The 25,631-nt window shown below is 43.6% G+C and overlaps 2 protein-coding genes and 2 long non-coding RNA genes across 6 annotated transcripts in view; 3 read left to right on the top strand and 1 right to left on the bottom strand.

Moving 5' to 3' along the window:
* The window catches only part of LOC1277623 (kinesin-like protein CG14535), a 125,744-nt gene extending 123,822 nt beyond the window's left edge, over positions 1-1,922 (top strand). For all 3 annotated transcript variants that reach the window (XM_061658060.1, XM_061658061.1, XM_061658062.1), the window contains one exon: positions 164-1,922. In XM_061658060.1, the coding sequence (XP_061514044.1) occupies positions 164-959 (796 nt within the window). In that variant the 3' untranslated portion in view covers positions 960-1,922. The remainder of the gene's footprint in view (positions 1-163) is intronic.
* Positions 1,923-2,292: 370 nt separating this feature from the next.
* On the bottom strand, positions 2,293-14,177 carry LOC133393372 (uncharacterized). Its single transcript, XR_009766132.1, has 2 exons — positions 13,144-14,177; positions 2,293-3,271 (listed from the first exon to the last, which is right to left on the bottom strand). It is a non-coding gene; the product is annotated as an uncharacterized LOC133393372 (long non-coding RNA).
* Positions 9,186-11,292, top strand: LOC1277624 (cytochrome P450 4d1). The gene is made up of 4 exons (XM_317098.5): positions 9,186-9,414; positions 9,489-9,872; positions 9,956-10,567; positions 10,633-11,292. The coding sequence occupies exons 1-4, from the start codon at positions 9,252-9,254 to the stop codon at positions 10,971-10,973; spliced, it is 1,500 nt and encodes a 499-aa protein (XP_317098.5). The 5' UTR covers positions 9,186-9,251; the 3' UTR covers positions 10,974-11,292.
* A 2,563-nt stretch (positions 14,178-16,740) lies between the features above and the next one.
* On the top strand, positions 16,741-19,349 carry LOC133393848 (uncharacterized). The gene is made up of 4 exons (XR_009766432.1): positions 16,741-16,969; positions 17,057-17,223; positions 18,346-18,498; positions 18,592-19,349. It is a non-coding gene; the product is annotated as an uncharacterized LOC133393848 (long non-coding RNA).
* Positions 19,350-25,631: the final 6,282 nt, after the last annotated feature.

The raw sequence follows: 25,631 nt of genomic DNA, 5'->3' as shown, positions 1-25,631 counted from the left end.
ACCTGGAAGTCTCTCTAAGGTGATCCTCGAAGAGATCTACAGCTTGGAGATCAGACATTCAAACTAGAGGATCTATTTATCTTGGAGAGACTTCCAAATTAAATAACCTGCACAACTTCTTCGTCCCTTACAAATTTCTTGCATGGACTCCTCTTTACTCCAGGAGCCAATTTGACCAACTCGCACGACTACGCGAGATCTTCACCTCCCAGCTAGCGATGGCCGAGGTGACACCTTCCTTCCGGCTCGGCGATACCAACAGCGTGTACAGTGAGCCTGCCTATCGCTTCAATGCCGGCCCGGGCAGTGTCTGCAGCGAACCGGCCTACCGTCCACCGAGTCCACGCTGCCGGGACTGTCGCCAGTCCATGACAATGTCTCGCACACCCAGCCAAAGCTCGTTGCCAAGCCTCACGGGGATAGTGGCGATCGCGGGCATGGAACAGTACGCCTCCCTTCGCCATCCGGACGGTGCGTCCGACCCAAACCTGCCGAAGCTGGAGAAAACAACGGACGACATGCTGGACCCGGACGACGGACCTCACACGCACATCCGCGAGAACCCGCTGGCCGAGCTGCTCCACTGCCAGAGCGAAGACGACGATGGGCAGCTGAAAGGACCGTCGTCCACTCTGCTACCACCCCAGAACCTTCCCACCCTGCCGCTGCTACCTCTGTCCACACCGGAAGCGTACGATAGTGGGCACGATTCGACGCCCCGCACCTCGAAACATTCGGGCATCTCGCGGCGTGCCGAGAGTGGATACCATAGCGTCGGGACGGTGCGCGATAGCGATGAGTCGAGCTTCGGGTCGGCGGCGTCCAGGGCGCACCAGAAGTCGGCCGGTGCCGGTGGCAAGAAGCGCAACCGTGCCGACAACAAATCGCTCTGCCACTGGCTGCGGAACCCGTTCAACTGCACATATCCCGACACGGAGGGTGAAATCAGTGACTTCTAGAAGGCCGTTCGATGTGCTTTAGCTAATCTGTTCATCGTGTTGTACTGCGCGTCGTCGTGACAACTTCGCCATGGCAAGCTACATCAGTGTTGTATGTTTAGGTTTTTTTCTTTGGTTTAATGCAAAAGCCTGCTACATCGCCAGAATATCGCCTATATATTGCTGACAATAAGATCGCTTGATCCAAACGCTCACGCGGACGAACTGTAATGGGTGGAGGCTGTAAGACGCGGAACAGAAACTAACCCTAATTGGTGCTTCACATTGGTAGGGTGCTTCATCGCTGGTTGACAGTGAAAAGTAATCAATTCTTCTCAAATTTAACTTCTATTTTTATGCTCCTACATCTGTACCACTCTCTTGATCTCCTTTTCTCTATCTCTCTCTCTTAACACTTCACAGCATTGCTGAGTAAAAATCATAATCATAATCGTTATGTCATGCTTTTCTGTCGTTGTTGGATAATTGTACTGTTTACCCTGCTGTTATCGAACTATCATTCGAACATTGTTCAACAAATGTTGCAGTGCCAGTGTTTCGCTGCCTCTGGGCTAAATGCTTCCTAATCGCTCTAATCGCACAGATAAATTATGGCACAAACCGATTGTACAGACTAGTTTAATGCGATTATTATTGCTTGGACTTTTAATTCAAGCCAACCTGTCCCATTGCCCGGTTCCCGTTGTATCGAATAATGTTTTAAAATTAAATTTCACCTCCATTGAAAAAGGCCCGCATCGAACTAATGACACTACTACCACTACTCGGTTGCCAAAAATGTGCCCACCCCATTAAAATGTCGCTGCCGCTGCGCGCCAAATGCCATACCATGTCGCCCCGTAACTAATTGCGTTAGCGAAATTAAGCCCTATCCCCCCCTCCGCATTGCACGATCCGTACTAAGTGGGCAATTGAACTGATTTGTGCGATAATTATCTCCCAATCGGGGGGGGGGGGGGGGGGGTGGGGGGGGTTGCGAGGGGCTCTTACGGTACTATATTGAGGGCACTTTGAATGGTCGCTTGTTACAGAGTGCATGTGTAAAAAAAAATAAAAAAAATAAACAAACATCGAAATGCAAATCCTACCAGTAGAGCATCAGCGCAACGCAACGCAAAAAAGCGCTACACGAAACAATCGTTTATGTATAATCTGTTATTAAATCTCTATCGGGTTGGGTTTGGGTGGCGGAACCAGTGGGTGGCCGCCCTCCCGCATGCTGCTTTTTTGTTGCTCTTTGTTCACAAACCGATCGAACAATTGTGGCAATTTCGATGCGATAATCACCATGGTAATGTAAATGATTTGCAATCCGATTTATGTGTTCGCGCGGTCTTAAGTAGCGAAATAAAATAAACAAAAGAAAATAAGATTAAACGAATAGCGAACACGTTTATGGAAGGGAGTGAGAAAGGAAGAGAAAGTGTGCGAGTGAAATAGAGAGAGAGAAAGAGAGAGAGAGCGGGAGAATGGTTAAAAGGGGGACAGACAGAGTAGAAAATAGGAAATCGAAGTATGAAGAGATATCAATTTTACCTGTCAACAATCATAGTAGCAGAAAAGCATGACGTTATCCCTCTTAGTAACGACCACAACAATGCGGCCGTTTGTTTACAATCGTTGAGTTCGATTCTTCAACACTTTAATGCTGATTAAATTTTTATTTAAACCCGGTCTTTGTACAGCTGTTTTTTTATTACATTTGTTTAAACAATCTCTTTTGTAAGAAGCATTTCAGCGGTTGCAAGAATTGAGCACAACAGATTACAAACCTACCGTTTACTAAGCCATCTACAAACAGCAGCACAGCACTGAAACCACTCACAAATGAGAGCGGAACACAGATTTTAATTGGCACTAGGATACTACTAATGATCATCACTAATCATATGCAGGAGACGCACGGTGGTTTCCGGTTCCGAAAATACAGGTACACAGTTTTATAGAATGAAATTTTACAACAATCCCGAAAGACGGACGTTGCCCCATGCCCCCTTGTTGTCGTTCATCGAGCAAGCGTCGGCTGCTTTGATCCCGAAAGAAAGAGAGAGAGAAAAAACACACACTGCTAGCTATCCAAAATCCGCGATCCTTCCTATATAGCGCGCGTGCGTTGGTGCGTGCGTGAGAACTGAGAAGCATCACCAGCCTCTTAATGAACCGATTATACTATTGTAATTATTATTACCATTATTGCGACGGCTATTGTACGAAAGGTGTATTGTATAATCTTTTTATCTACCGCTTTTATCGATGCTCGACACAAATGTGACGAACGTATTGAAGGGCGAGGGAGAGCGAGAAATAATCAACTGAAAATAGAAAATAATTTTATAAAAAGACTGCGATTACATTGGTTTTTTGTCTAGTAAAATTTAGGTAAAAATAGAAAGAAAAATCAGCTTAACAGTTTAGCTGAGGTAAGTACTTCGCTTAAAGTAAGTGCTGCGATGCAACAATCAAGCGTTCGGGGTTGCATTCTTCGCATGCATGCTTCAGATAAGCACTCAATCCCTGATTAAGCTTTTATGCTGCGTTCTACGGTCGAAAGGGGGAAAAAAGAGAAACGAGCACATCTCGCCGGAGTTTCTACCTGCTTCATTTCAAGCCCCATTAACGTCATTAACGATGCACGTGATTTCCCTGTCCCTTCACTATCTCTTCATCGTTTCACGGAAAAAAGTTCATCAGCATCTCAACCCCTGCGATAGTGTAATTCCATTCCGGCGCATACTTCCCTACTGCACCTGCTCCCTGCTTTGATTTTGCTACCGACTTCCCCCGTCGGTGGGTTGGCCTGGAAAAGAGAGAGACGGCCGTAAAAAGTTCCATCCCCTCGGAATCGTTTTCCCTGTCATTTTTCGCTCCCTGCTTCCTTACTGCTAAATCCACCTGCTGATAGGAATTCCTCACCATAGGAGGAGGACTTTCTTGCATGCAAACGAACGCCGAAACCAAGAAGGCAGCGCGCCATTTGCAACCTCTGCCGGCCACTCAACCGTAAAGGGTCGCCCAAGGCCCCTTTTTGAACTTCCCAAAAAAGAAAGGCTCCCGAGTATGAAGCCAACACCACCGAAAACCACCCCTCCACATCGGCCGCGAAGGATTCGGAAAGCAAATGCCTAATGCGGAAGGGTTACACGGTTTTATTAACAATTTCATTCCGACAAAACATTCCACAAGACGCCCCGAAAACCCCGCCCCGGAGGTTACGTTCGCTGAGTGACCTAGATTGGGTGAAGTTTTCTTGAAGTGCGTTGACTTTTCACGGTGGCTATCAACCATTTTGCCACCCTCGTCGCGAGTTTTCCGGCAAGCATTCTTCTTTTCCCTCCCCCTGCCATTTAAAAAGGTGTGTGCACGATAAGACGGAAGATGACGGAAGTAACGAATCGGGGAGTAATTATGACGGAATTAAATGTTAAGCTCTACCACCGTTTGCTACCGGTACTATTGTGTTTGGTCAGGATGAAATGAATCCTGCTCCGGGGAAGATGTTCACAAAGGTGTAATGGAGGGAAAGGGGGGAAGCCAGGAGAGTGGGAAGGGATTTGAGTTTCTTAAAATAACAATTTGCTAGATTGCTTCAGACGGTATGTAACCCTGTCAGTAATTAGCGCTGCGTTGAATGAAGGAAAGTTACTTTAATCATCTAGCTCGGTGTCAGTATTGCAAGTTCATTCCTTGAAGTGATGCTTTACAGGGTTTTCTAGGAGTTCTCATATAGCTGTGGGATACTTTATTGACTCTTTCTTTCGTGAAATGAGCTTAATGTAATGGGAATTGCACTCTATAGCACACTTGTTGGACAAATCCAATAGGAGTTTACAAGGAGCCGATTCAAACAAGGTACCATAAGGTCAAATTTCCAACAAGAAAAAGTGTACGAAATGCCCCACAAGTATGAGGACCTGGAAAACCCTATAAGAAGTACCTCGAATACTTTTGGGATATTTGTCTGTAAAGGATATAAATATGAATACTCCCCTGCAAACATCGTTTGACTTTTATGGACCTTTTGACCAAAAATTGTCCACCACAGAGCGGACATTTATGCAGGTCGTAAGACTGTGGAGTGCTACTAGAAACTCCCTTAGTCATATATAATCCAACAAGCTCCCCGATGACTCATTACGGTATTGTAAAAAGGACACATTGCCTAAGGGAAGCTGCACTAACTTTTGCCTTCCCAAATCCAGGCAAATGAGCAACGAGTACACTTTGTACAGCTACAGGGGCTTTGTACGATAAGGTCAATTTGCTGGTGCATAAGCCTGTTCACATGTTTGGCCTACCATTTAAGAGAGGCACGGTACAATATACTTCTTCTCCTGCACGCTAACAACCCGAAAGAAACTATCAATAACTGGGGGATCATACTCTGGTGTAGAAGAACTTCCAATTCCTGCTGTCCCAGCATAGCACCAAACACTGCATTCCATGTAAATGTAACTCCCTCCACAACTCCCAACCCACCTTAGGTCACCTGTTATAACGTTTTATTGTTATCTCTATATTTACGAGAAAAAAAAACACAGACACACAGAGTCCTTCCTGTCAAAACGTAGCATACGTTAGATGCTGGAGAGTAAACCAAAATGAACCCGAACCGGGTGGTTCGGTTGTTTAGCCCCTCTAGCCCCCGGCTCGGATAAAGTTGTAGCAGCAGCATAATGCGAATGCTAATAATCATAATAGTAATGGTTTTATGTTCCAGGGCAGGTTCTCCATCTCCATCTGCCCAATGCCTGGTGACTGGTTGTTGTCGAAATTGCATTGCTACCGGGGAAGGAAAACTTTCGAAACTCCCGCAGGACTTTGTTTTTGGGGTGAGATGGAAACGGAAGACAATAGAGCGTCATGGATGGGTGTTGGGATGGGTGGATGGTTGTTGTTGTTGTTGTTTGTTTAGCTTATCAAATGACGCTTCGCTACGGATAGTAGAGCGTAACGAAACTGTTTCATATTTCTGGATGCTGGATTTTGGGATCCTGTTTTGAATATTTATCCTAGTTGCATACACGTTTCCTTGAGCTTCATATGAATTCTGCACGGCAATTTCCACTCCAAATCCCTGTAGCTTTACCGAACCAGCAATCTTTCCTTTTCTGAAACGGTCCGATTTCCATAAAACTCAATGCCAAGATCGATAGCCTAAGCGCATCTCACACTCCACTCCACAAGCACCGGAAAACCAATCTTTTCCCTTTAACGAAAGCAATTAAAGCTCCTGTCGCAGCGCTTCCTGTTCGGAAAGCTTCTTGCCGCACTTCCCACTGCTCAGCTCATTCCCAACGCTCGCATGCCAGACACCAAGACCGGTTTCGTGCCGTATAATCAAATAGGATCTAATTTCGCAAACGTTATTTCACTCACATTAGTTGTGATCAATGTGGCGAGGATAGTAATTAAGAGAAACTTTCCCATTTTTATGCTCGCTTCCGTTTGCGTTTGCTCCAATATGGCCATGCTTTTTGCTCCGACTTGCCTTTCAGGCGCACAGCTGCTACGACGAGGCTGCACCAAACTGTCCCTGTCCCTGTCCCTACACTCGCTCCTTTTTGCACCGAAATCGATTCCGAGATCGAGGCTAGTCATGAAAGATAAATGATGGCGACACGAAGACATCGAACCGACACCGGAACCCGTCCAAATAGAGCTCAGATCGATTGACGCTCGGATTGCTTACAAATTCAACATTTAGCGAGCCCTTTTTTTTGTAGCCTTTTGTCTTTGTCCTTCGACCTATTGCACAGTGAGTCATGTCATCAAGATTGATCTCGATTGAAATTAGATTACCGGAAAGAATGTGATTACGATAATAGGTCCACTCGATTGTGTGTGCGTGTGTTCTTCATCTTTCCTTCTTTCTCATGCTGGTGTTTTATTGGGTCAGCTGAGATTGGAGACTATTTATTCCCAAAGCACACAGAAGCTTCGGAAGGAATTGGGTTCCATTATTGGCCGGACATTGGGACATGTTGTTATGCTTTCTTAGGAGGGTGATTGGATTAACATCGATGGCATGTTCTTATCTGAATGATGCTGGGACTACATCTAGAGAGTTGAAGGCAAATTGCACAACATTTGTCAAATTATTGTATTTAACAAACACTACAGCTAAAGTTAGCTCTGAAAATAATAATACATGACAAAAAATAAAGCGAAAAAGGCAATAAACAAGTTTTTAAAGCGTTTTTGTTGTGTTAATTGCATACATCTAGGCGTGTAAAAACTAAATGGCAATGAGCATCGAAGCGCCTAAATGTATGCAATTTGCAAATGAAACCTATTTTATGACGACAAACCGTCAAGTTGAACGCTTGGCTAGCTAATAACAACACTTTTTAGTCTTGAAATTTGCTAACCAAACATGATTCAGAGCAAACGTATTTCCTGTTAAACGATTCTCTGCTACAAGAACCATCACCATACACATCAACGCTCAGTTAACATCTGTTTGCTCGTGTACAATAAAACACTTCCTACTTTTACACAACTGCCACGTTTCCTCCCCCCTCCAAGTCGCTTTCGATGACAACAATGCTCCACCGTAAGTAGTATTGCTCCCATTAGCAATACAGAGCCCATAATCCTGTCCACCGTTCCAGCACCGTTCCTGCACCGTTCGAAACCTATAAAATTAAAATAGATTCCTTCCGTCTTATCTCGTCGCTTATTTATGCTTTCAGCAACTATTAAACGCAACACTCAGCTCCACCGGTCTCAGCTAATCCCTGCTGGATTTACTGAACGCCCACCAGGCTCCCAGCAGCTGCCGTTCAGTTGGCGGGATCCATCCATCCAACCCCCGAGTCGGCGACGGTGGGTGGCGAAACAGAAAAAAAACCCGATCGTCCCCCATTGTACGGTGCAAAAGCTACACAGCAAAATTCATACACTCTCCCCACCCTTTTGTGAAACGTTACCGTCCCTTCGTAATGAAACCGTTTAACCGTTTCCGATACATACCACCGATACCAGCCGTCGTCGGGACAGCTGAAGATGCTTTTATTGCGTCCATTTCCTCGCCCTCTTGGTAAACATTTGCCGCCCATTTCCTGTGCACACACACACACACACACGGGTCGGAGGGGGGGTGAATGTGAATTAAAACGGGCTTCTAAGGTATCAGCCATACAACGGAAAATGGCGTGTGGTAAACGGCAGCACAAACCCCAACTCCGAGAGCACGTTGTACACATTTGCGAATTACGACATTCGCAGCTAAACAAGCAAACCAGTTGGTTTGTCACGGTGCGAATGGTACACGGGCATAAAATCCGTACAAAATCACATTAAAAACAAGCATCGTTAAGTTGCTGGGTTAGTATTGCCCTTTTTTGTGTGTTTCTTTTTTGCAGAAGAGGGAGTTCAGACCGTTGTGTTACATGATGATGCTGCGTTGTCCAAATCTGGACAGTTTTGTAACATCACCGCCGGAGTTCATGGGCCTTTTCCAAGCCGTGATCCTATCGTTATCTCGAATGGGACCACGAGCATCGCTTCTTCAAGTTGTTCGTGAGTTTTCTTTTTATCTAGCCCAATGTCTAAATCGAGGTAAGGACTTTCGCTGAACCCTGAAGAACAGACAGACAGAGCGCCTGTATCGCTGGTATCGTAGCGTCACCATAGCGAGCACGACACGGGCACGGGCTTCGGAAGACAAAAAGGATTACGTTGGATTTGGTTTGTCACGTTCCGGTCACACAGTTGGCAAATCTTGATCTGAGCACACGGGTCAGAGTGCTATTGCCCGGTCGTTGCCAATCAAACCGGGAGCGTTACGTCGTAGCAGGAAGATATTTCTTATCCGGCGCACGGTTTGTTTGAGTTAACGTAGAAAGGGACAAGTGCTTCTTTTTTAGTGGCTGTCTTGTTTCGTAAAGGTGGCGTGGCTCGTGAACATTTTACAATTTTTTAAGGTTTGGTTAAATTTACAAAAAAATGTCTTAAATGTCCAAAACAGCAAATATTCAGTTGGTATCCAAATCTAAACCAAAATTTAAATTGAAAAATGATGTCACTCGACAACAAGATTACAGACGCCAAAACCGACTTTGGTTGGATGATTCAAAGTCACTCAGAAATCCCGCCCATGAGCTTTGCTCCCACGAATCACTGCTGACTGTAGCCAACGCTTTCGATGAAAACAAACCTGCAATCAGCTGATCTTATCGATACGATAAGACCCTTTGCTATATAAACGTCCAGCGCAGCGGTGTCTTCACGCATCAGTTGCCAGTGGTCCGTGTCGATAAGGCGTAAAGGTTCAAAAGTTACACTAACAAAATGTTTGTTTTGGTTGCGGTGTTTGTGGTTTATCTTTCCTACCTATTGCTAAAATATCATCAAAAGCGACAAGAGAGACTGAAGCTTCTTAGGTACTTCCCAGGACCCCAGCCGGAGTACATTCTTGGGTGTAGTTACCTGTTTTATAACAAATCTATTACAGGTGAGCATTGAGTTTTTGCAATGTTTTTGAACTCCCGTATTAAAAAAACGTGCTTATTTCCGCTTTTACAACAGAAATATTCGATACCATTGTTGACTCCCATGCCCAATACGGTAAGGATATATGCCTAATCGGTGCATTCAACATGCTGGAGCTAGAAATCGCTTCCGCCCAAAACATCGAAAAGGTGCTGCTGGCAAAGACAACGAAAAAATCCTACCAATACGACTTCCTAGAGCCGTGGCTCGGTACCGGGCTGCTGCTTTCGTTCGGCGAGAAGTGGTTCCAGCGTCGCAAGATCATCACACCGTCCTTTCATTTCAAAATTCTCGACCAATTCATGGACGTGTTCAACCGAGAGGCGGACACGCTCGTCTCCAAGCTGGAACGGCACGTCGATCAGCAAGAGTTCGATATCTACGATCACATCACGCTGTACGCGCTGGATAGTATTTGCGGTAGGTCATTGCGCGTGGGATTTGCGTGTTGGTGGGATTATTGGTGTAGCTTATCGTACAATGGTTTTATCTGGGCCTTCTAGCAACATCGATGGGTGTTCACATCAACGCACAGGAAGACCCCAGCAACGAGTACACCCAGGGCGTTAAGAAGGTGTCCGAGTACGTGTTTCGGCGCATTTTCAGTGTGCTGAACCAGTTCCCCGCCCTCTTTGTGCTGTACTCTTACGCGAGGGAACAGGGAAGGATCATCAAACGGTTGCATGATTTCACAAACACTGTCATCGATACGAGAAGGAAACAGCTGGCAAGGGAAAACAAACCCGTACAGGTGGACGATTACTCCAAACACCGCGATACGTTCCTCGATCAGCTGCTGAAGGTAAGGGTCAACGGACAGCCGCTCAGTACGGCCGACATTCGGGAGGAGGTGGACACGTTCATGTTCGAGGGGCATGATACGACGACTTCGGGCATTTCGTTCACCATTCTGCAGCTGGCAAAGCATCAGGATGTTCAGCAGAAGCTGTACGAAGAGATCGATACCGTGCTGGGGGAGAGTGCAAAGACGATCGTCCTCACGAACGCACTCCTTCAGGAGCTTAAGTATCTGGATCTAGTAATCAAGGAGTCGTTGCGCTTAGTTCCCCCGGTTCCGTTCGTGGGGCGTAAACTTCTCGAGGATATGGAAATGAGTAGGTCACTTTGGTCGCCTTCGCTCTGTAGCTTTGCAACTAAGCTGTTCTTTTCCTCACTCCAGACGGCACAGTAGTGCCCGCCGGAACAACCATCTCGCTCAACATCTTCTGCCTGCACCGCAATCCCGAGGTGTTCCCCGAGCCGGAAAAGTTTATCCCGGAGCGGTTCTCCGACGCGAACGAAATCCCGCGCGGCCCGTACGACTACATCCCGTTCAGTGCCGGTTCGCGGAACTGTATTGGTCAGAAGTACGCGCTGCTCGAGATGAAAGTTACCATCGTGAAGCTGCTGGCCAGCTACCGTATCCTGCCCGGCGAGTCGATCGATCAAGTGCGCTACAAGGCGGATCTTGTCATCCGCCCTTCCGGCGGCATTCCGGTGAAACTTACCAGAAGAAGTTAACGTTCGCTTCTTCATTAATGAAACCTTTGGTTCTAATCTTTGTGCGTTTGAAAAGAGGAGCAACGGGGGGAAAAAACCTAGAAGGCGACCTGATTGGCCTTTCACTAACGAGCTTTTGCTGCCTTCTCCCGCACGCACACTACACTGCCGTGCGGGAAGCTCATCAAGGTGCACGGGTTTTACCTGCTCGGAATATTATAATTTAATTAATCAATCTGAAACCCAACTATTCCCATCGGTCAATGCGTACGATGGACAGATGGATAGAAGAGGGAAAAAAAACTCGAAATACATAACCGCAAAAAGTTACCACTTCATACCCGTTGGAACAGTAACAGCCGCCTAGCAGCGCACGGCAATGGTTTCATAAATTAAATTTATCAACTTTTTTCCTTCTGACAGCTCTTCCCTGTTTTTTCTGTACCTCCTCTCCGCTCCCATTATGCTTCCTATAACACGACCAGTATGTATGGTGTGCTTCATCTGTCGCGAACACTAGCCAGTAAGAGCTAACCAATATCAAACAAACTACCATCCGGGCAACGGGGTTTGGTCGTTAGATCCGTCGGGGTGTATTTTTTTCTGATTTTGAGTGCAACAACTTCAACACACAGTGGAAGCACGTTCCCGCTCGGACCACGGCATCCCAAACGGCCGAAAGACGGAAAGTCATCAAAGAGACTACACAAGCGCCCGGTTTCCACTGTTTCCGTTCCACGTACCGGGCCGGGCTTTGGCACGATGAATGGACGGTTGATTGAATGAAAATATTGTATATTTCCGCTCTCGTTGCGGTACAGACAAAGTGTGTGTATGTTTTTTTGCTAAGCTGAATGACGATGGCGTTATGGCGCAGGGAGGGGAAATAATCAATCCTCCCATGAGTGTGTGAAGCTAGCGAAAAAAGAAAACAAAAACCGTTAGATTATTGAGTAAATAGATGGGTTCTATGACAATGCATTGTAAAAGCTATCATTTAACAACTAAAGTAACGACGGTTTTCATTGGTGTGCAATGCGCATTGCATACTTTCAGGCGTTTTAGTTGATTTTTTAATTCAATATGCAAAAGACGCCCAAATGTAGGCAATCAGCTGCACCAAAACGATCTTCGCACTGTTTCATTTCAAAACAAATGCCTTTTTTATTTCAACATTTTCACCTACAAAAGCGTTCAGTTCCACCCGCACTTCACAGCCCAGAAGATTGATATAATTGTGATGGGCATCCCGGACGTTCAATGTTTATCGCTGCTCCAGCCGCTTATCAATCTATCGCGAAGAAAGCAACAGCAACACAGCGAAAAGAAACTTTCTGATCCAATTTGTTTGATTATGATTGGTACCGGGGCGCAAGTAAGTCGAAACGTGGGTAACGTAATTGTGGATTGTTTTACGTCACTTCGCACCAGCTCTTTCTGGTTTGCTGTCGTCTTTTATTCATCGTTACCACTCGATGCCCGTACCCTGCCCGCAAAGCGTTCCCATCCACAGAACCATATTTGTGCGAACCGATGCCGTGCCGTGCAGTGAATATTTTAGTATCCTTTCCTTTCAGACTGCCAATACCACTTCCTAGTCCTCGTAGCATTCCTAAAACCCGTACCGTAATATGTACACACTACGCAATGCTAAACCCTTACTTTGCAGCCCAGAAATCTGCCACGACGACTTTCGGGGTTTTGCAAAATTTATTGCGCAAGGTACATACTTTTTTGCATTATAGATCCCGTGCAAACAGCAACCAGGCACAAAGCTTAACCGCTGAAAGCGTTCCTCCTGTACGCTGCCGGAACGAAGCTTACCAACCTCAAGGTTTGGTACGGTTCTTGATGGACGAGGGGGGGGGGATGGGGACGATGAAATGAAGATTCAACCGCCCCCCTTTTGAACCGAAAACTGTTTGCACTGCAACCCGAGTGCTTTATGTGGCGCGTGCTGCACACTCTTGCAGCGATGGAATGCACCGGTGCATTCCCCTCTGTAGCAGCGCGCTGCGTGGCCAAAGCTTGGAGCTCTACGGAAGCTGCGAATAAATCTTCCGTCCTTGCTTGCACGTCGCCGTGATAGTGTATGAGAGAAAGGATGTGTAGTGCCGCCGACCACAGCCCACGTATCCTGGGAATCTGTTCCCAGCCCAGGGTACACTATATTTGTTTATTATTTTCTCACCTGAACAGCCACACGGCGCTTCTTGCCGTTGCGATGTGTAAGTGCAAACACGGTCGCTTCCCATGAAATGCAGCACAGTAAGCCACACTGGCGGTGAATATTGCAGATAAGTGCTGTCGTAGTTGGCACTGCTAGAGAAAATAAGCGGGTAAACTGTAAAATGTTATCGTTCCAAAAAAAATGGATCTTTGCCGTGTTTCTTTTCGGGCTTGATGCTTCACCCATGGCTACACATGCGCAAGAGATTTATGGCGGTACATGTTTTTATATTTTGCTCCACGCTCATTTCAGGATTGATTTTTTAAAACGATCATTGGGGTCCTTTCCGTTTTCAGTTCGTTGGCTGCAAGGTCGAATATAGAGGAGGCGTCTTCTTAGCGTTTGGCATGTTGCCATTTTGAGATTCAGTTAGACAATAGCCGTCGATATTTGTTTACAGGCAGCAGCTGCATTATAACGTGTAAAATTTCGATGTATGGAGTGTGGATGCAAAATACGAATTTTTAATGCTAAAAAAAATGTTTATTAAACGAAAACAATTCATATATCATCAAAATACCAGCAACATTCGTCGCATTTGACAACTGCCGTCGATCCTGGTTTTGTAATTTTTTCTGAAGCCTCGATGCCAAGGACCGTAAAGATATTAGGTCAAGTTATAAGCCCGTTTTGACAGCTAGATGGAAGAAGAATCGACGAAGAAAACTGACAGTTAGTTTTCCGCTTTTGGCGAACGCTTCAAGTTCTCGAAGGAAAATTTCCATTTCAAATGACGGACTGTGTTCTAATAAACTAAAATATTCACCCAAATTGATCTCCACCAAATATTGACCATGCAAAACGTAAACAATCCATCAATACATATCAATACAAGCGGAAAACCATCTGTCAAAATCGGAGCCCAGGGGGGGGGGGATCGCCAAAAACGCTATAACTACACCTCATTATACATTCCACCTTGCTCGATGCCCAATTGTTCTACATGACGACACCTCCTTTCTACCCACTTTGGTTGGCTCAAGGTGTATGGATATTAGGAGCAAGGTGTATGGATATTAGGAGGTGAAGTGCTTCAGAGCAAATTGACATTTCACGACTTGACATAACAATACTGGGGGCTCCGGTATTAAAATCGGGGAGGGCTGGAGGGGGGTATAGAAAATTGTATGCGATTTGACATAACAATACTCAATGATGGCGCCCGGAAAACGCGCTAACAATTCACCTCCTTAATTAACACACCTTGATTAGGAGGTGAAGTGCTTCAGAGCAAATTGACATTTCACGACTTGACATAACAATACTGGGGGCTCCGGTATTAAAATCGGGGAGGGCTGGAGGGGGGTATAGAAAATTGTATGCGATTTGACATAACAATACTCAATGATGGCGCCCGGAAAACGCGCTAACAATTCACCTCCTTAATAAACACACCTTGGGTTGGCTGAAATTTTAGCCTGTCAATTATTTACATTGGACAGCAGTTTTCGAGCAGCTGGGTACCAAAGTGAGTACCCAAGTGACATTTTCGAGCAGATTTTTAGCGTTTTTTGAGCTGCTGGAAGCTTAAAGAGCAGGCTTAAAACAGTTGAAACGTCAGAGTGAAGCGTTTTTTCCTGGGGCCATCTTGACAATTGTCATCACGTTGTACACAAGCTACCGGCCCAAAACAAAACATCCCAAGTGCCACAAATCCACTAAACGACCACTAAACGGCTTCTAAACGACTCAAGTTCTCTACCTAAACGGAATATAGAAAGACTTCGTTTAGCAGACGGCAAACGACTCATGCATTCTAAAAATAGCGAAAAAGCTGGTGGCGCTCTCTGTTGGTGGGATACCCCAACCAGTTGAGCTTCATCGCTTGGAGGAGAGCTTTCTCATTTCCTCTGTACTGTTGTATGGTTTCGCATTGAAGTTATGCATCGCTAGAACTAGAACGGCGATACGATTGTTTAAATACAAAACTCCAACGAAAACCACCAGCACAGAAGCAAGTGAGATTTGAGTAATGGTCGTTGGTGTTGATACCCACGTATCTGACCACACGACCATTCATATAGATTTTTGCTCAGAAAGTTAGAAGGCTATATAGGTCATGATAAGATGAAACTTGTCGAAACACATTGCAAGAAAAGGATAGCAATATAATGATGAGTTGTAATACGCCATCTATTGATCAAACCAATGAAGCTGTGGAGCTTTCATTTTTTTCTATGGATATTCAATTTTCCAGTCGTTTAAGCTTAATCTGTGGCGCTTGGGATGCGTACTCTTCAATCCGTATCAAACAAAAAGTTGTTGGAAGTCATGCCGTAGAACCCTGTTCCTATAAACCCTGTTCCTCTGAACGGTGTTTCCACGCCATAATATGGCTAAGACATTGAACTGTGTTTTAGCTGTCATCGAGCCGCGCTGACAGCTTCCGTGTGTCGATTAAAAATAGACAAGAATAAAACGTGGATTTGCGCAGCAGAACAAATTGGTTTGTCCTCTTTTGTTTTAATCAGCGAATGGTTAACATTGACTGCGTTCAACAAAAGTTTATAATAAAACACTCTTTCGCGTTGTTTTGTAATTTTCCCTGCGTTTCTCTGCTATTCTGATACTCCTAGATAGATAGTTTATTTCTTCTTACTCAGTGTTTTGATTGTTGAACGCTGAGGACGAAACTACAAGCTACTTGCTTGTCCGGCTTCTACCGAAGCTCTGACATAAACATCAACGCTTCAACACATCGTTGTTCAGGGCGATGGCAACGCTTTTTCGCATGCGATTTTATCGGACGGCCGAAATCGCACGTCCGACGTTATCTGTCAAATCCCATACAAATTGCATCCGATGAGCGTTGCCACGGGCCTCACTCACACATCCATGTTTTCAAGCATTTGTATGAGGCAATGGGTTAAATCGAGCTGTTCACAAGAAGCATAAGCTAAAACTGTAGAACAGCTGTCACCTGGGTATAACCCAGTCAGACAGCCTTCTGTTAATTTACCCATTCGAGCAGTTTTGTGTCTGGCATAACAGTAATTTAAGAGCAATTTAGCGGAAGGAAGTGTTGTCGTTTGTTGCCGGTGAAAAGATATAAATAAGAGCAAAAAGAGTGTAGTTTTAATGATCTTTAGCGGAAGAAGACGACGGCGGTGTGTTCAAAACTGTTAAACGTAAAAATCAGCCGAGAAAGTACGTTTATTGGTGCTTATTGTGCATCATTTTCTCCGGGTGAAGCGGCTGTACATGTCGAGTTGGCTGAAAAAAAAAAGAAATTGTTTGTATAACTTAAGGAAAATGAAATGAGGCCGAAAAAAATAAAAATAAAATTGAAGAAGGAATTGACAGGAGCTATCCAAACATTGACAGGATCTTTCAAAACTGCTCGAATGGATAAATTAACGACTGCTAATTTATCATTAAATTACTCTTTAAATTACCGGTAATTTAGCGGTAAGATAGGGGTAAATTAAGTCCGATTTGTCTGACTGGGTAGTTGCGATAATGATACACCTTGTTACTACATACATCTTGGGAAAAGATAACCTCTATATTATGGCCACCTTGTACGCGGGTCAGATGTTTTGTTCGATAGTTGCAAGAGCGCGGCGTTAATTGCTTAGTGTAACTTGAGTCATATGCATGATGAGATGAGGCAATCATTCCGATATCGCCAGCTTTTTACGAAAATGCTAAGCGGAAATTCATTCAAAATATTTTTCAGTTGTGAAAATTCCTATTTTTTCATTTAAAAAAAATTTAGCTAGCGGCTTTAAAAAAAAATCGTATGAAAACATGGTCATATGTCCTCCGCGCCATCGGTTACGCAACGGTACTGATTGTAGCTTGATCGTTTCGTATCGTTTTTGATCAGACACCTTATTTTTTTCTCGATCTTTGTCTCACTCTGACGTCACAGCCTCACTTCCGTTTCATTATCATATCGTTCTTTTACACTGAAAGTGCCGAGCTGTGCGGTTGAGCTATTATTGTCCTGTGAATATTTCTGCTTGATATATTCGTGTTTGATCTTTCATCATTATAATGGGATCAATAGGACTCGTCCTGGAAGAAAGCAACCAATTGGTAAGTAACCATGCTCTTGAAAAGCGTATCCGAAACGTATAATATATAATAATAAGCAGTGTTCTAACCTTTAGTCTGCGGACCACTTGTTCCCACCATCAAGAATAAATTTTCATCAGGCATACCCGGGTAGGCCATACATTTCGTATGGAAGAATGTGGTTTTTCGTGGTTAAAAGCGTGTACTTTTGAATTACTTGTTAGATTTCAATGAATACTATTTTATAGGTTCATAACAATATTTTGTAACATATCGTAGTAAAATAGGAATTTAAAAAATCCTACCAATATTTTTTTTTCAATAAAAATGTACTGTAACTCCAACACCCCAACCGGCCAGGCCGCAAGTTTTGAGAGGATGCTAAAGTCTTTTCTAAATTTTACTTACGTTTTTTTCAAAAGTTCTATAAATTTGTTAGCTGTTTTGCTTGTTATATAAAAACATGTTGATGATCTATAAGATATGCTTATAAGATATGAAAATTAGTTGCTTCATCATGTGCTCATATAAAAAAGAACACCTTGGCGCAGGAATGTCCTTATTCCGTGTACATTATTGTACCACTACTTTTCCCAATAGGAATTGCAGTTCATTTCAGTTTTTCAGTTCAGTTCAGCTGTAATGCCACTGCTGAACCATAAGATAATTTTTCCCGCAAGATATACTTTCAATCGATGAATAAATATTAAAATTCAATTATTAAATTTTAGATTTTTCAAAGTCTTATCCGTCTTTCAGGCGACACTTAATCCTAGTTATGTAGCTCCGATAGATTCACTATATTGCATTTTACCACGCATTTTTGGGTTAATCTACAATGGAAAGTTGTAAATGTTCATCGTTCATAGCGTACGATTTTGCAATCCTTTCAAGCGAGCAATTGATTTCACTTGGAAGATAGTTCCAAGCAAGTGCATATTTGTCTTACTTTATTATCATTATTATTTAAACGTTTTGAGCCACACAACTACTACGCATGATAAAATGGATGAAACGGGGGATTTCCGCATCCGTAGGGTTGTTTCCTTAAATTTCGTTCCAAAGGATTGTGTAGCATATAATCCCTATGTTCCTTCTCTTGACCTGGAGCTAATTACTAACATTTTTCTGTACCATTTCCAGAATATATCACTGACCGCTACAATTGCGTCGGATATTGTGCTGCTCGTCATTCGTGTAGCACAGGTTCCAAGTGTCAAGTAGATACTTTGGTAGCTCGATAGCGTTTCTCTGTAGAGATTCGTCCATTCGTCGTCATCCTGGAGGAAAGCAATGGTAAGTATACAAGACCCAATAAACCGTGGTTTGATAAATAACATCAATTTACTAACGCACAATTTACCATGTCTTACTTCATGCATTTGCCAGCTCATCAAGCATCTTTTAACAAACCTCTGCAATTTTTAATCGATGCTACTGCTCGAATCCTATTACGTTACCGGCTGCGTAACTGAACTGTGCTATGTTCTCGCACTCATTTTATAGCGTTGCGCTTTAAAAACTTACGTGTTCTATGATTGACACGTAATGCTGGTATCCATTTCTATGGAAGGTACGACTGAATATGTCTTACTTCATGAATTTACTGCGCGTCAAGCAACTTCTTACTTACTTTCGTCGTTGCAATTCGCAGCGATTACGCGCATCCGAACCTGCCGATAGCGGAACATGAGTTGCTGCCACACTTTTATACAAGTGGGTACCGTGCTACGTAGCCCGGCAGCTATTGCACCCCATGCCCTGGCAGTAAGGGTTTTATTGCCATAGTACATATGACTTGTCTGCCTGAGCAAGGGGTGTTTTTCAATGCAGCGCAAAAGCTGCAGTTTTTGGCTACGGGTTAAGGCCTTACAAAAAAAGACAAATCATGAATTAGTACTGTATATAGATAGTCATATGTTTGCGATTTTATTAAAATCCATACGAGACATCTGAAAATGTATGACTGCAAAAACACAAACCACACAGGCGTGAAATTGCAAAAATACTGCTAGTTGCTATCTTAGTGTAACTGCAACCGGAATAGTGGCTCAATTACTTTTGTTGAATAAATAAATAAATCAGCAAACCAATAATTCCTAGACATCACAAAACATTTAAATTTATGCGTTCTCAAACCGTCCGATCGCGTCGATAATGACTTGCAGAATTCTGAGAGCGTCTTTTTTTCTTTTTGGCCTCATTGCTTGAGCTGCCACCTCAAACAATGGGCCAAAATCGTACGCCCCCATATCCTCCTCCCTAGGTACAGGCCTAGGCGTTGAGGAAGCCAAAGGGTTGCCCAATCCGGCAGCTTCCTCTGCTGGCCGGTACGAAACCTGCAAAACAAGAGCACATTATCGTGTCATCTTTGAAATTCATTCTCTGTTTCATTAACATACCTGGTCATCTCTCTGCAGCATGGCACCACTGCTGCTGCTTCTAAGGAAGGCCATGGCCTCGTACGCGAACCATTTTGGCCTGTACCTAGGATCTGAAATAAACATTAATAAAAAAAAGTCCGATTTATGATGCCTTACTTCATGCATTTACAGCGCGTCAAGCAACTTATTACTTACTTTCGCCATTGCGGCTAGCAGCGTCTACGCGCGTCTGAATCTGCCGATAGCGGTACCTGAGCTGCTGCCACATCTTTTTGCACTCCGGCACCGATCTCCGTAGCCCCGCAGCTATTGCACCCCATGCCCTGTCAGTTAGACTTTTATTGCCATAATACATATGGCTTGGCTGTCAGAGCAAGGGGTGTTCCGATACCAAGGCTATCAATATCCTTTTATGGCATCGGCAAAAAACGCCTGTCCCATTTGCCAGTCGCTCTTTACTAATTTTGTGCCGCATCCGAGCTTCGAGATCACTCAAAAAAGGATCAAAATTCAGCTTCATATCTTTACAGCGCGTCAAGCAACTTCCTACTTACATTCGCCTTTGCGAATAGATGCCAGCTCACGCATCCTGTTCTGTCGATACTTGTACCGGAGCTGGTACCACACCTTCCGGCAAATAGCCATTCTGATTTGGCGATAGTTGTATCGGAGCTGGTACCACACTTCCCGGCAAATAGCCACCGTTGTGGCTAGCCTGCCGGATATTGTAACCCATGCACTGGCTGTAACACTTCTATTGTTCTAGAGCGCATGGCTCGTCTGCCAGAGCATGAGGTGTTCCGATATCATGGCTATCAATAGCCTTTTTTGTCCCTCCTTGGGTAGTGCCGGTGGTTGAACGGCAGTGACCCGTGTACCGTGACCTATCACACGGTAATATACGGGGCCGTATCATTACGGTGGAGTCAGGTTAATGAGAGTCTAATAGGGTACATCGGGGGGTGTACCTAGTGGAGTACAAGTTGTGCTCGCCGAATGTAGCCTTAAAGGTTTGCAGATTGGCTTTTTGCCTTTCCTTCTCCCTGCTGCCTAATGGGTTCGGAGGGTTCAGAAGAAAGAGGCACATGGAGTGCGTTTAGGGCGGTAACGCGGCACGCTTAGTGTCGTGAGTCCCCCACTCTACGTCCCCCACGTAGGTTAGTCATAAAGATTTAATTCTCCATGTAAATAAAAAAAAAAAAAAAAAAAAAAAAAAACGTTTGGAATTCGAGGACGAAGTTCGAAGATCGCATCTCATGAAATTGACGTACAAAAAAAGCATAGTTTATAAGCATTATTTAGATGCTCTTCTATCTTCTTAGGATCACTTACCACTTAGCATAGCATAGATATTTTTCGCGTCTCACATCTCTCATCAGCTGCTGGCCAATGTTTCGTCTATTTTGACTCAGGCAGAGAGAGAATGATTGTCCCCTTTTTGTTATTACATGGTTGGGGCCAAACTTTCATCGCGACCTTTCTAATCTCTTCTGATCGGCACTCACAAATCGCGTGGATTGCGCTTTAACCGACATCCCTATAGTTCGCACGCCCACTTCGACATACAGCCTCATTTGAGTGCCATTCTCGGCCATCTAGGGGACCATTAGGTTGAGATATAACACGATGTTAAGCTCATTATCGCTTTCTTCTCAATAAAAGCGATGAGATATTTTCCTTGGCAATGGGATGTTTCTCCTGCACAGGTTCGTCGATTGTCTCCTGCAGAAACGTCATCGCCACGTATAAGCGTACTACGAAGGTCTAAAGCTCGAATCTGCGCTACCCTGAAGTTCGAATTCCGAGGTAAGTTTTAACTCTAACCTTACTGTAATATTTTTACTTCATTGCTTGCACGGCACACCTTATACGAGCATTTGTGCTTTGGCTGACATTTTTTATCATTTCTAAATCATATCCTTTCTTTAACCAACCACTAGCTGCATAAATGAGCCAGCCAACGTCGTGTCGCTTGTCATCTTGTAGTATGAGTTCCATTTGCGGCTTTACACTTCTACCGCAAGGCACTGTTTCATAGATATGCCTGAACGTTGCTCTGGAAAGATTCGTCTATTCAACGTCGTCCTGGAGGACAGCTATCAGCTCGTAAGTATACCACGAAAGCCTAGAGCTCAGACCCGCAATAAACACCTAAAACGATACACTAATATGTCTCATTTCTTGCATTTGCAGCGCACCTAGCGTCTTGTAACAAACCTTCGCCATTTTTGATGGACTCTTCTACACCAACACCGCACGTTAAAACTTTTATACTACAGTAGAACATCGTTTGATGTTCTATTGACATACACACTATCAGCTATTATATACTCATTGTAACACACTTCACAAATCCATATCACACCATTGCAATCTACTTAGCAAGAGTTCACATAAACGGTTCCATACCGTTCACATAAAAACAATTGTATTACACTTCACGAAAACAATCGACACGTTAAACATACGCAAAGCAAGCGTTACAGCAGCCCATTAGGTGAATCGGGAGCACATAGTCCACAAGTATTTAATACTAATTTTAATTTAATACTAAATTTATTTTTTATACTTTTTGTGTTCTTTAGTACTATTACTTATTTATTAACACATTAAAATACAAATTATGACAAACACTATGACACGTTAAAAAGGTGGTCTGCTCTGTCCGGACGGTCAACGATCTCTCTTCGTAGAACGATCTGTCGATTCGGGTTCGGGTGAATTCGGTTCGCGAGTTCCGCGGTTTGTGCGTTCCCGAGGAATCCGCACAACTCGAATATCAGCGTGCCGACGGAGCCGTCGGTGTCGTCAGGCCCGTAAAAGCCGTTGTAACAGTAGCAACTATTTGGAAGCGCTTCAAATGACCGGTATTAGCGAACAAATTCAATACAAAATTAGGAGTTTATTAGTAATCAAAATGGGTTCTAAAATCCAATTGGGGCGGTCCCGTGGTACAGTCGTCAACTCGAACGACTCATTAATATGTCCGTCATGAGTTCAAGCCTATAATGGACCGTCCCCCCGTAGCTAGGATTGACTATCCGGCTACGTGGTAATGAATTAAGTCACCAAAGCCTGTATAGGCCGGCATGTTCGCGTAGGACGTTATGCCAAATAAAAGAGTAATCAAAATGACTTTTTTACCGCACAGGAGATATTTTTCAACAATACATGGTTCAATACTCTTTCTTCAGACCTTGGGACACATTTTAAATTTAATTTATAAAAATATGCGTACACTCTTTATTTACTCTTTTATTTGACAAAAATATGAAAATATGCCGCTCGTTAGAGATAGTCGGTGATCGTTCTTGTGTATGATGCGAGAAATCGATACATGAATGGGTGCTCTCTCATACGGACAGCGATAAAGGCCAGACGTGCGTGATACGCTTGTATTAATTGTTATATGTTAATTTTATCTGTGGCGAATAATTTTATTTTAAAGAGAATAAGTTTTAAACTACAATTCGACGCCTTGCTTTAATTTGGCTTCATGAGAATCTGCGTTTTTTTTTTACATATTTTTAAGCTAATATAGTAAGGATAGTTTTGCGTGTTGTTTTGTATGAAGTGTTCACATTATTTCAACCGCCAAATGTTAAACTCCATATGAAACATTTAGCTGCTATCGTAAAAGTCCCCAATATCCGAAGTAGTGATGAAGTCGTGGGTGCGCTCCAGAGAGCTCACTGTAGGGATTGAAATAGGACAGCGATTTAATAATAACAATAAAAAAGTATTAAAAAATAATAACAAAAAAATAAGTAGGAGATAAACTAATATATCAGTTGAATTAGAAGGATTAATATTGATAGGAACGGCTAATAATAATATTCAAAACATAAACTTGAATTAATCAAGCAATTTGCTTGAAAGGGCGAAAGAGCGTCAAGCGCAAGACAGGCCGAGCGAAGCAGGAAAGAAAAGGAAGTTGCAAGAGGACGGACGTCAGCCTTGTGGTTGAGCGATTGTAGCAAGGTTGTGGGGAGAAATCGAAATTTAAGAAATAAAGTTAAAAAAAGAACAAATTTTGATAAAAGTGAAGTTTATTATATTGTGAACAAAAAAAATGTGCATCGATCACGACTCTCACCATTACTCCACCGATCCACATCTCAACATTTACCTGTAACTAAAAGTCCGCAGTGCCAGTTCATTTCAATCCCGTCTTGGTCTTCTGCTGGATACATTAGTTTATGTCGGCGCCCATTTCTACGCTCAATATTAACTGTCTCCTTCGGAATGATTTGTAGCATGTGTACTAAATAAAGCATACTTTAAAAATCCAGAACGTTCAAAGTGGGACAAAAAAACGTGAAACCCAATTTCTCAACAATACTAAATGCGCAACACGAAGATAAAGAACAACAAACATTCAAATTCAAAACGTGATCAGTTTATTCATTATAACCTCAAAACTATAACCTCAAGTTTTAGAACTAATTCACCGCTTAAGATATGCAAATGAGGCCAATCGGCTCAAAGTCTCTATGAAAGAAAACAAAACAAAAAAATCCGTTATGGGGGGGTTTCGAGCTGCAAAAGGGGGCAGCCGATGTGCTGCACTCGCTGGTTCCGTTGCAGCCGTTGGCGATGTAGACGGATACGGTAGTGGTGCTACAGCAGCAGATTAATGCTCTCCTGTCGAGAGCCGTTACACAGGACGCCAAAATTCCTCGTGAGGCAACCATTCCGGATGTTTCTGCTGTAGCAAAGTAATAAAAAAATAATGAAAAATAAATAAATAAATAAACAAATAACATCAACCGTCATGTGTACTGTGGGGATCAAGAGTGCGAGAGAAGTTAAGTGAAATCAAGGAGAGCGACAAAATCTTGAGACATGCAAAAATGAATATCAGAGAGGAGAGGTTGGACGAAAGTAGAGATACGCGGAAAGGGAGACGGACGTCTACCGGCAGCTAGCGGTAGCTCGGATCGAGAGAGAGTAAACTCGAAGAGAGAGAGAGAGATCGTGAGATCAGGGAGAGTAGACGAGTCAGGCGACAGGGAGAAATAAGCGAGCCTTGACCCAAACGACCAGAACGCGCGATGAATGGGTATAACTATGGACCTGAAATGGGGCCCTATCTCAGTACCCATACTGGTACCCAATGGCAGACAATTTTGGACTTATTTTTTGCGAGAGAGCAAAAAGCTGATGCTCCTCCCTCTCTTCCCCTTCTCTCACGAATTTCATTTGTATGAGTTCTAGGAGAGGGGGGAAAGGGGAAGAGATGTAGCAAGTGGTTTAAATATAATTGAATGATGAGGAGAGGGAGGAGACTGACACATTCACCATCACTCCCCACCTCACCGCCAATATCGAGAATTTGTTATTTTCCGGTGGTGTTTGGGGGTATGGGTTTGGGGGGTGCGCCAAAGAAGAAGAAGAAGAAGTTTGGGGGTATCGGCGTTCCGTGTGGACCACAGATACTCTATGGAAATGCTGTGTACATTTTCGTACAGTATATCATTGCGACGGAACCTTAAAAATGTTATTGCGCGATCGCATCAGGAATCGCGCATCGGATCGATGGAAGAAGAGAGTACGCACGAGGGGAGAGAAGAGGAAGCATAGAGAAAAACGCTGCACATTCACTCATACAATCTTACAACGCAGGCAATTCGCGAGAACATGAAATCGGGAGAGTATATTTGAACGCTCGCAAATGAGCGCAGGCAGGTGCGGTATAGAAGATAAAGCAAGACAGCCGAGTTCAAGCTAGGACCAAAATGTCTCATTGGGGAGTCAGTCTTATGGTTAATCGCAACGAGATCGGTTGAGCGTAAGAATTGAATAAAAATACGTTAATACGAACCAAATAAATATTTAAAATGTGTGACGATCACGACATGTACAACCAAACAATCTTAGTCATGTTTTGTTTTCTAATTTTCTGGTACTTTATCTCAAATGCTTCTTTGAAAAGTTATTTACTTACATTACTATATTTCTTCTTCTATTTGGTATAGCATCCTTCGCGAAAATGCCAACCCATAAAGGCTTTCGAGACTTAATTCATTACCACGCAGCCGGATA

Source organism: Anopheles gambiae, chromosome 3 (assembly GCF_943734735.2).
Source record: "Anopheles gambiae chromosome 3, idAnoGambNW_F1_1, whole genome shotgun sequence".
NCBI lineage: Eukaryota > Metazoa > Arthropoda > Insecta > Diptera > Culicidae > Anopheles > Anopheles gambiae.
Note: the sequence above shows the minus strand (reverse complement) of the source record. Positions and strands in the feature narration are given on the sequence as shown.